This window comes from Pleuronectes platessa, chromosome 10 (genome assembly GCF_947347685.1).
Source record: "Pleuronectes platessa chromosome 10, fPlePla1.1, whole genome shotgun sequence".
Taxonomy (NCBI): domain Eukaryota; kingdom Metazoa; phylum Chordata; class Actinopteri; order Pleuronectiformes; family Pleuronectidae; genus Pleuronectes; species Pleuronectes platessa.
The window spans coordinates 4,106,968-4,116,864 of NC_070635.1; the positions used below are offsets into that span (position 1 = coordinate 4,106,968).

At 39.2% G+C, this 9,897-nt stretch overlaps 2 protein-coding genes across 7 annotated transcripts; both read right to left on the reverse strand.

Moving 5' to 3' along the window:
- Positions 1 to 700: 700 nt before the first annotated feature.
- On the reverse strand, positions 701 to 5,288 carry LOC128449563 (uncharacterized). Of its 5 annotated transcripts, none has more exons than XM_053432802.1 (8): positions 5,252 to 5,281; positions 3,826 to 3,909; positions 3,533 to 3,738; positions 3,301 to 3,411; positions 2,777 to 2,833; positions 2,529 to 2,672; positions 2,121 to 2,237; positions 701 to 1,125 (listed from the first exon to the last, which is right to left on the reverse strand). In XM_053432802.1, exons 3-8 carry the CDS (start codon positions 3,701 to 3,703, stop codon positions 1,057 to 1,059), a joined length of 669 nt encoding a protein of 222 aa, XP_053288777.1. In that variant the 5' UTR covers positions 3,704 to 3,738; positions 3,826 to 3,909; positions 5,252 to 5,281; the 3' UTR covers positions 701 to 1,056. The 5 variants fall into 5 exon arrangements, with proteins under 5 accessions (XP_053288777.1, XP_053288778.1, XP_053288779.1 ...); XM_053432803.1 differs by lacking the exon at positions 5,252 to 5,281 and adding an exon at positions 5,113 to 5,157; XM_053432804.1 differs by lacking the exon at positions 3,826 to 3,909 and having other exon boundaries at positions 5,252 to 5,288.
- A 377-nt stretch (positions 5,289 to 5,665) lies between these two features.
- Positions 5,666 to 9,513, reverse strand: LOC128449261 (membrane-spanning 4-domains subfamily A member 8). 2 transcript variants are annotated; one of them, XM_053432332.1, is made up of 7 exons: positions 9,353 to 9,513; positions 8,051 to 8,238; positions 7,654 to 7,773; positions 7,467 to 7,523; positions 7,142 to 7,351; positions 6,880 to 7,002; positions 5,666 to 6,110 (listed from the first exon to the last, which is right to left on the reverse strand). In XM_053432332.1, exons 2-7 carry the CDS (start codon positions 8,225 to 8,227, stop codon positions 6,054 to 6,056), a joined length of 744 nt encoding a protein of 247 aa, XP_053288307.1. In that variant the 5' UTR covers positions 8,228 to 8,238; positions 9,353 to 9,513; the 3' UTR covers positions 5,666 to 6,053. The 2 variants fall into 2 exon arrangements, with proteins under 2 accessions (XP_053288307.1, XP_053288308.1); XM_053432333.1 differs by having other exon boundaries at positions 7,132 to 7,351.
- Between the last annotated feature and the right edge of the window lie 384 nt (positions 9,514 to 9,897).

Consider the following 9,897-nt stretch of genomic DNA (forward strand, 5'->3'; position numbering starts at 1 on the left):
TGTCATTTTGAGTGTAGTTGGCTGAAAACTAAAAAACAAGACAGGTGCGTCTGCCATGTTCAGATACTTAATTCTGAAAGTCTGGAGGAAAGTCTGACTGTGTGAACATTGTTGTGTGAGGCAGTGGTTTGAGGATTGTGTTTTTGTTTTTCTTTAAACTGCTGCAGAATCCCACAATTTCCTGTCAGCTCAGTGAAGCTATTTTAGAACTACACACAGTGCAGTGAAGGCACGAGAGTCATCGGGGATGGAATCTGGATTACAGCAGTTCAATATATATCAATATATTGCTTTTGCATTGTGTGAGCACAGAGAGAAGGTAAAACAAATAATTGATCTATATCTAATTTGTAAAATGATCTTGAGGAAACACCAGACTCACCGACCCAACGTTCACTGGGACCAGACAAGAATGAATATGTTGGTGAATATGTTGAATATGTTGAATTCTTCTCAAAATAAACTGTGCACAAGAAAAAACAAACAAACAAGGAACCACAGCGTTGACGGACAGGGATTTTCTTTTATATTGAGAGAATGAGCGCCATCTTGTGGCAAGTAATTCCAACACAGGGTAAGGAAATGAATAACGACTTGATTCAAGTGCATCTTTATGATGAAGAAAAGACCTTAAAGAAGCAGAGAAATGGTTAAAACACTGGAAAAGAGAGGAATACACAAAGAATGAAGAAACTGCAAATGTGTTCTTTGAATTGTATTGTGTACACAGCAGTTTAAATCTACTTTAAAACTAAATCTAAGGCTCATTGAAAAAACAAACATTGAAAACGTTTTAATATCAGCTGAAATCAAATCTAGTGTTGTGATGTTGTATTAGATATGTAAGGTGTTGGATTGAAATGAATGAGACCCCACCAAAAAAGAATGAGCCCCAGCCCCATAAACCGTTAATTAAACACTTGCATGAACCAGAACCATGATTTATTAACCTGAAAATGTTTCTGCCTTCGCCCAACAAAACTTTAACAAACCTGCAGATCTACATCTATAAAGGAGGAAAGCTACGGGATCTGTGGTTTGATTGGAGGATGGATTCTAAGCACAGGAACCTGACAGGAGCATATCCTGCAACTCCGGCTGCTGATGTCCAACACGTTCTCCAGCCTGATGGGATGAGAAACAAAACATACATCAACTTTCATAGTCATGATTCTGCCACTGAAATTCTTTTGGACTTTTGGGGCTTTTTTGGGGGAAATGGTGTAATTGTGATATTTGGTTTGATCTTGTAATCTTCTTCTGTGTAGACTTTTTGACATGAACTCTGGAGAACGTCTGCACAATTGGCTCCAGACATTTTCTGGAGTTGGCGCTTGTCAACAGAATCTCATCGTGTTTCTAAGTTGACCTTTTTGCCCCTGTGGAAGATTCCAGGAGACTATCCGGAGTTCAGTGCACGTCTGAAAGTTTTTGGATTAGTTCCTGTTTTACTTTGAAGCTTCTTTTCCTCACGTGTCTCTTGCATGTTTTACTTCCTGTCTGTGTCGGATGTTCTCACCTCAGTGATTGTCTCTCATGTGTTTCACCTGAGTTCAGTTTTCTCTGTGTCTATCATAGTCTCTGTGCTACAAACTCTACTTTCCCACTTTGTCTGTGAACATTTTATCTGTTTCCCAGTCTCCCAGTTTGCTGCCCATGTGGTTTCCTGATTTCGGCCTTTTTTGGACTGGTTTGATTCTGGATCTTTTGAGTTTTTCTCCCTGACAACTAAACTGTAAACCTGTTATTTATTTTTTATTAAATCCATTATCTTCTTTACTTGTTTCTTGGGTCTAATCAAAAATCTAAATGTAGCACCATATACAAACATCCAGATAATATAACTTACACACATGTTACAACCTATAGACTGTTTATAAAGATGGACATCAAGTGACGTAAGGGTGCCTTGATTGCCCCCTGGTGGGAAGCTGCAGTATAGATCACAAATCCTGTCTCCTCGGTATTGCTGGATGGGACATGGACCAAACAAAGTCAAAGTACACATGCGCAAGAAAGTGGAAGGAAATCCTTATTTTCAGTCTGTGTCTACAACCTCTACAGACCCCGATAGCAGTTTGCTGTAGATCTGTTATGGTCGTGTATGTTTTGGTTCATACCTCTTTCTTCTTCATTACGATCACGGCCTTGATGCCGACAACAGCAACACCAATACACACACACAGCTGGAGAACGGCCAGCAGGACGGACACAGCTTCAGCATTCACCAATAAACTCTGTTGGACAAGAAGTGAATCAAGTCATTAATGGATTCTTCCACAAAAAAAAGACAAACCCCGAACACGTTGTCCTGCTTTACAGTTTATGCAATTTCCAACATTAATAGTGAATATTTATACATTTACTACCTCTAACTATAAGTACCTTGTTTCCTCATTAGCCAATTTGTCTGAGAAATACACTTATTTTTCTTATTTTGGTAAGTGCAATAGACTGTCAGTGGTAGTAGTGAAGCTGTATTGTCATTTACTGTAGTTATTAGGAATAATAATTGTTAATATTCTTGCCTGTAAACTGAAGCTGTGACGATCATAATGGGACCAGCCCCACACTCGGCCCATGTAGATGTCTTGAAGTTCGATGCTGTACAGCACAATGCCAGTGAAGGCAAACACTGCACCAACCATGTTCATGATCACGGTGAAGATCGCCTGAGAGACACGGAAGAAATCCTTCAATTCAAAAAGCTTTTGATCATATCTGAAAAATCTCCTGAGACAGGAAATTGTGGTGGACCTTGGAGCACGTTGCTCACCAGGCATGGAGAAGGGTACTGTCCGGCCAAAATGGACGTGATTCCAGCTGCAGCGTACTGGAGGACAAGATGAAGAGCTGTGTTATGTTTGAAGAAAAATGTTGATTCCAATTTACATTTCCCCTGTTTACTGTCTTTATGCTAAGCTAAGCTAACTTCATGCTGGCTGCTCCTCAGACTCTCTGCTAGAAAGTGACTCTCAAATTATCAAAAGTTTCCCTCTGTTGTCATTGTAATGTTATCAGTGGTGGGACATTGACTTTGTTTCTGTTCTTTTTCAAGTATGTGTTCAAGTACTACTTAGGTTTTCATGTAGTAGACAAACATACTCTCACTTTGAATTTTAATACTTTTTTTATATTTTAATGCAAATGCTTACATTTTACTCAATCACTACGTTAATATAATATAGTTTAATATAGGAATTTAACTTCAGTACATTTTTGTCTATTTATTTGTACCTTTTCCTAAAGTAAAATGTTTGAGTACTTCCATCACTGAGAGTAATAATAATAATATTTTACCAAAACACCCAGCCAGTAAGAAGCACCAATATCTGTCAGATCCAAAGGGTGTAGGGAAGGTCGTCCCGGCCCGAGCGCCATGTTGAACATGCCCGACATGATCTGGATCGTCTGTAACGGATTCAAAACCCTTCCATCTTAAGAGCAGCTCTGTGTGTGAATTATGGTTTGCTCAATTCATGTATCAACCAATAAACCTTGTGTTGCTTTATAATGTTTTTCTATTCCTCACCCCAAGAATCGCAGAGACGGAGGGTTTCATCAGCTCGTGGTTCACAGAGCAGCACACGGCACTGGTGCACAGAGCCCTCAGGATTTGCCACAGCGGTGGAAACAGGCTCTTGTTGTCGGCCTTTATGGTGATGACGGTCACCTCCTTCTCTTTGGTGAGAGTCACAGACATCCTTTACGCTGCTGACGCCACACACACACCTTCCGCTGGAAAGGTAGACTACTGTAAATATGTCCCTTGATAGGGGAATAAGAGTTATTGTCTTTTCTTATTCAGATGAGAAGATTGATTACGTCTGTAGGTGTCAAGGATGAAGTTGGAGCCAGGAGGAGATTAGCGTAGCTCGGCATAAAAGGCTGGAAGCAGCTAGCCTCGCTCTGCAGGAATATACAACAACAAGCCCCTGTAGTGAGATCCTGCTGATAAACGTGCTCGACCAATCACGAGTCAGTCTCAGCTGTCAATTCCCTATTTCATTTAAAAAATCCATACCATGATGGGAACGACCTGAAACCACAGACACCATCTTTGAGAAAAATCTATTGTTAATGACTGTTTATGACCCGTACTGCCACTAGCCACTAGGGGGTGATCAAGATGATTCGGATTCCACAAGCTGTCATGGCGTCCATCTTTAGATGCAGTCTCCAAATTTGTACTTTGTGTCGGTGTCTCCTTTAAATTAGCTTGATTATATTAGATTGTGGTTGTGCGGTTATTTTCTTTGTTGCGTCACCAGAAGAATGTTTGAATCCCGACTCAGACATGTGGAGTGTCATCAATTGGAGACTATAAGTTAAGTGTGAAGGTGAGTGTGAATGTTTTTTTGTGTCTGTATGTTGAACCTGTGATACGTCCTCCATCGACCCTCAAAGGATCAGCGCTATATTAGATTGTGTTTTATTTTGGTGCAGCCATTTTCCAAGTGGTCTGTTCTCACCTCTGTTATTCCGTTCAGCAAGAGGGACATTTAGTTGTGTAGCTTGTTCGTCAACTTAACAAACAAGATATGACATGTACTGTATATATCTGAGCTCCACCTCCGTTACCTCCACCACATATCAATCTCCTCATCGCACTGAGAACGAGAGAAGGGAAAACAAGAAGGTGCATATTACACTAAAATGATATAAATGCTTTTCCTTTTTGTGTGCATGGTTCAGTTTGACAACCTTATCAAACCCAAACATGCAGATGTGTTATGGCTCAGCAGGAATTAAGGGATTTCTCCTTTTGAAAAACCACATCGCCTGGGGAGCGTGATGTGTAACCGACTCGATGTGGCGACAAAAAGCCTCATGAGGCAGATTCCAAAGTAAAATATTATGAAAATGAAGTGATGTGTCGTTTTTTTTTTTAACCACAAATAAATCCATAGATATAGAAATAGATCTGGTGGGAGGGGTTTCCCAGAATGTGCGTAGAGCTACATTAGTTTGTTTGTCACTTGATTTCTCGCTGTCACATTTCAAACTGCCGCCACAAAGACGATTTCAAATAAAATCTCTTACATCACACACACAAACAACCAGTTCAAATATTTTTTTAATTAAAATAAATCATATCATCATGGATGCTACCTTATTTAATTATTCATCCATCGTCCATCGTCTTACACTGAGTCCCTAAAAACATGAAATCCATTTTTAAAAAGTCCAAGTTCAGTGGCGTCTTTTTAAAAAGATCCTATTTGTTGTGTTGTGTTGTATGAGAACTCACCTGCTCTGCTTCCTTGTGAAAGACTTTCCCACACACATTAGTTCACACCCTGTGTTTTCCTGTGACTGCAAAAGACACCGCCCCCCCGCCCAGGTGGGACAATACTTCAAAATAAAAGCCTCTTCATTAGATTTAACGCAACAGCATAATTTCCCCTCAAAGTAGCACAGCACAGACCATATGTGTGTGTGTCTGTCTGTTTATGTTATTCAATTATTTTTTTTATTTCTGTAAACGAGAGCATAAAAATATCCACGTAGTATCATTTTATTTAATTTAAACTTAAACAGAAACTGCATTTGGACAAACTGAAATATTTGCAATTTGAATTGTGTTAAACTTCATCTCAAACTTAATCTTAAAGCTTTCATAATAATGTTAACTGCAGAAATACAACAATGAAAGTGTAGTCAATAGTTTTGAAACCTTTATTTTTTAACATGGTTTAATGTTATATAATAGCAAAAGAAATGCGTATCAGACCTTGACCCACATGCAGATACATACATGCATGAATCTCCCTTCTCCCTGCAAACCAACTGAAACACAAAACATGTGTAACCACAAATCTAAATCAATTTTCTTTTCAGAAATGGAAAGCAGCATTTACAGTTTAGATTATAGACAAAACTACTGTACAGAGCTAGTGCAAATATATTTTCTAACAAACTCTTGTAGAAAAAGTGGTTTAGCGGAGTTAAATCATTTGATGTAAGGGAAACACACAATGACACAAAAGCAAACTAGTACACTTCCTGGTAACTGATCGTGCATTGCAGAGCTCTTAGTTCAGGCTTTAGTGTTACTTGGTGGTGATTTCCTCCAGGAGAGGTTGGTACTGCTCCAGGTCGCCTGTTTTCTGAGGGAGGAAAAGAATCAGTGGAATAAATGTTTTTAATGTTTTCAAGAATATAACATTACCACACACTACATATACTCATAAACTGATTTCCATGTAAATTAATGGAAGGATGTACGGGTCAAGAAAGAACCCATACACTTTCAAGCAACTCCAGGATTTGCAGGATTTTTTAAATCTTTTTGACATTTTAACTCTTTTCCCAGAGAATAATTAATAAATCCTGATGAAGACAGACATATTCAGGGGTCTCGTATTATGTGTGTGAAGTGTTGAGCCATTTGAATGTTGTCTATATTTGCAGATTTCAAGGGATATATGTATATGTTTATTATTTTGCCTACTCACAAATTCTTAAAGGATTGTTTACCATGTAGTGAAATAAACTAGAAAGCGTCAGATGAGAATATCAACAACATTCTCATCTCTCATCTCTACATTCTATATGAATCTGGAGCCAGTAGGCAATTAGCATAGCACGTGTAGCTTAGAGAGAAACAGCCGGGCTCTGTCCACACAGCTCTAACTGCACATATACTCACAATGTCAAACTTTTCTTTTAATTGATATTAAAACTTTTATATTTCAAGTCAACAATTTTGAATAGTGGGATCATAACCTGAGGCTCCCTACACTTTAGCCCTGTTCACACACGAGGGCTCGAACGTGGGATAAAAAGAGTGAGAAAACGTATTTGTGTTGTGTGTAGTCACTTCCTGGTTAAACAGCAGCTTCGACAATGAAATATGATAATTTTTTTATAATCTACCTTATTTTCTCCCTTGTCCTTGCTCCTCAGATCTTTGATCCCCAGGACGACAGAGCTGATGGCGACGCAGAGCTCCAGGACCGACAGGACGATCAACACGCCATTGATGCTTCTTAGGAGCATCTGGTGGGAAGGGAAAAACACTTTTAACATATTTGTACATTGCATTAATTAAATCTTATAAAATGATAGACTCTCATGATTGCATTTATTTAAAGCTTCATAATAATGACCAATATGGTAGGTAATCACCAAAGATTACCAGAGCCAGATGTCGGGCATAGATGCAGCTCTCCATGATGCGGCCCCTCTTCTCTGTAGACATTGTGGGGATTTGATCGTCGTAATTTAATTGATAGTCATCGCGACACATCCACCACAAGCTCACGCCTGCCATGTTGATGCTGTAGAGTACGATGGCTGTTAAGGCAAAAGCAACTCCGGTCATGTTCAGGATCACGTTGATGCTGACCTAGAAAACAAGTCTTGTCAGTTTTGAAACCAAATGGAAAAACAGACACAAAATCACAGCAACAAACTTCTGTGACATTACCTGTAGCATGGACGAAATAATCTGGAATACTCACCAGACACAGACTGGGGAACTTCTCCGAGAGAATGCACATCACACCGAATAAAGTAAACTAGAGAGGAGAGAGAGAGATCTTAGAAATTCACTTTTACACACAGCTCAGAGGAAAATTCAGTTTGGTCCTAGTCACAAGAACACAAAAGGACATTTGTTAGAAGTTAATCCAACAAAAGCTTGCTCACCAGTACTCCCATCCAAACAGGAAACAAGGTGACATCCATCACCCACCCAGAGCCACTTCGACCGTTCAGGAGAATCACTCCGAGGCCAATGTGGAGCAAACCGGTCATAATGTGCAGAGCCTGTGGAGCAGGAAACGCAGTTTGAACACGACTTCAAACATCTGTACGGTTACCACACGTAGCTTCGTGGTATTTTAAACAAACACATGACTGGAATGTGATGAGCACAATACTGAGCAGCTTTTGGACCAGTCAAATGTTAAATTTTAAAATTAAATCAGAGAGGAAAAGAAAAGATGCTTCATAAAAAGAAGAGTTCAAGTTCTCAGAGAAACGTAGAGCAGACGGTTGCAGATCAAATCGTGCTGAGAGACAAAGGATCAAGGTCGTAACTCACCCCGAGTACTGACTGAGACATCCTCTGAGCCGCCCTCAGCTGCTGGGACACAGTGCACCACACTGGGCTGTAGCAGAGGGACTTGATGATTTGGCACAGTGGCGGACAGGAACTTTTGGGGTCAACGGTCATAGTGAACACAGTGACCCCCTCGCCTTTGGTTATGGAGACAGACATCCTTCCTGAGACTGAGACGAGAGACAAGACGGTATATGAACTTTAATTATGAAACCATAACATGTTGATCATCACCTGGTGGCTGGTTGCAGTACCACAATATTGATGTTGATATATCCGTTTTTGCATTTGCTTTTGCAGTGAATCTCTCCGGAAGATGTCAGGAGCAACTGACTCTGGCATTTGCATTCTCACATACTGGAACCTTTCAGGAAAAAGTCCATTAAGATGATATTTGTTTTATCCTATGATCACTAGATACTAACTTTTCCCACAAGAAATTAACGTTTTTGAAGATATTCTTTGGGAGAATGACACAACCTGAGAAAAGATGTTTTCATTGATACAGAGACAACATTTAATCACCAGATACAGAAACAAAGAACGAAATAGATTTAATTAAAAATGAAAATAAACAAAGACTGAACTGATGAAATAATATAATAATATGAGAAATATACAAGGAGAAAACCTTAAGTGCAGAAAAATGATATTTATAATATTTGGTTCTGATGATGTAATTTATATTATAATGTAGATGGATCCTGATATTTACATTTAAATGATTTTGTTCTGATGAGGATGTTGTGAACTATGAGTTCATTATGTTCGTTGTTGACTGGACAGATGTGACAGAGAAGAAACCTGATCCTATGAGGATTCAGTTCTGGATTATGAGCTGTTTTATTATTTTTTTGGTGGGTGTGCCCGGTTGCAACTAGGAGTTTGCGTGGATGCCGCAAAGAATTGTGGGGCAGCTTTTTCTCCTTACCTTAAATAAAAGGTCAAATGTTTCCTCTGCTAGGAAAAAAATATATAAATAAATAAGTTAGGAAGCTTGGAAGCTCCTTTCCTTCCCTGATCCTTTGGGGAATTATAACCGCTCTTATTATTATGACGGCTGCTCAAATACATCTGGGTCATTTCACTAAGACAAAATAACTTTCTGAACGCAGACTCGATTACTGACTCTCAGATGTTTTTATTATTAAATAAATCAGAACTATAAATCAGTTTTACTTTAATCCATCTGTTCTTCGTTTCACCTCCGGTAAATTCAAAACCCAGCAACACAACATTTTATAACAACACTTTACAAACACAAGCAGACACGTGGACACTCACCTGCTTGTTTGGCTGTGAGGGAAGAATCGAGCCTATGGCGGAAATGATTCTGGTTTTAATATCAACTGCGCAGTTATAGTTCAGAGGAGCTGAAACATGATGTCTGCCTGTTCCCAGAAGCACCTCCTCCGAAAAACCTTAACCCTTCACTGACGGTCTGTGCGTGGGCTGTGTTCACCCTTCATCAGTCACCACATCCAACAGATGTTAATCATTTACAGTATGCAATTATTGTTGCATCCGGCCAAACTGTCAATCAAAAGCCACGCCCACAGACGTGCAAAACGAGTTTATGAGCAGATACAAATTGACAGTGTTTTTTAAAAAATAATTTCAGTTTTGAGACCAACTCTTTTTTTTCATTTATATTTCTACTACTACATGTTTCTAAGATCTAGACAAGTTTGGCCTCGATGCGGCTGTGTGCTCCACTCACTGCCAGTCAAGTTGTTATTATCTATTGTAATTATTATTATTATAAATTTCTAAGTTAAAATAAAGGCTCAATAATGTTTAATGCAAATGCCTCCTGGCTCCTGAAGATG

Excerpts from the sequence above, each read along its gene's own strand:
- LOC128449563 (XM_053432804.1), bottom strand. The coding sequence starts at position 3,703 with ATGTCTGTGACTCTCACCAAAGAGAAGGAGGTGACCGTCATCACCATA. Across the intron at positions 2,238-2,528 it reads GTCACAGCTTCAGTTTACAG|AGTTTATTGGTGAATGCTGA; the intron begins GCAAGAATATTA and ends CTTGTCCAACAG. Across the intron at positions 1,126-2,120 it reads TCGTAATGAAGAAGAAAGAG|GCTGGAGAACGTGTTGGACA; the intron begins GTATGAACCAAA and ends TCATCCCATCAG.
- LOC128449261 (XM_053432332.1), bottom strand. The coding sequence starts at position 8,227 with ATGTCTGTCTCCATAACCAAAGGCGAGGGGGTCACTGTGTTCACTATG. Across the intron at positions 7,352-7,466 it reads AGTTCCCCAGTCTGTGTCTG|GTCAGCATCAACGTGATCCT; the intron begins GTGAGTATTCCA and ends CTTGTTTTCTAG. Across the intron at positions 7,003-7,141 it reads ATGCCCGACATCTGGCTCTG|ATGCTCCTAAGAAGCATCAA; the intron begins GTAATCTTTGGT and ends CCTTCCCACCAG.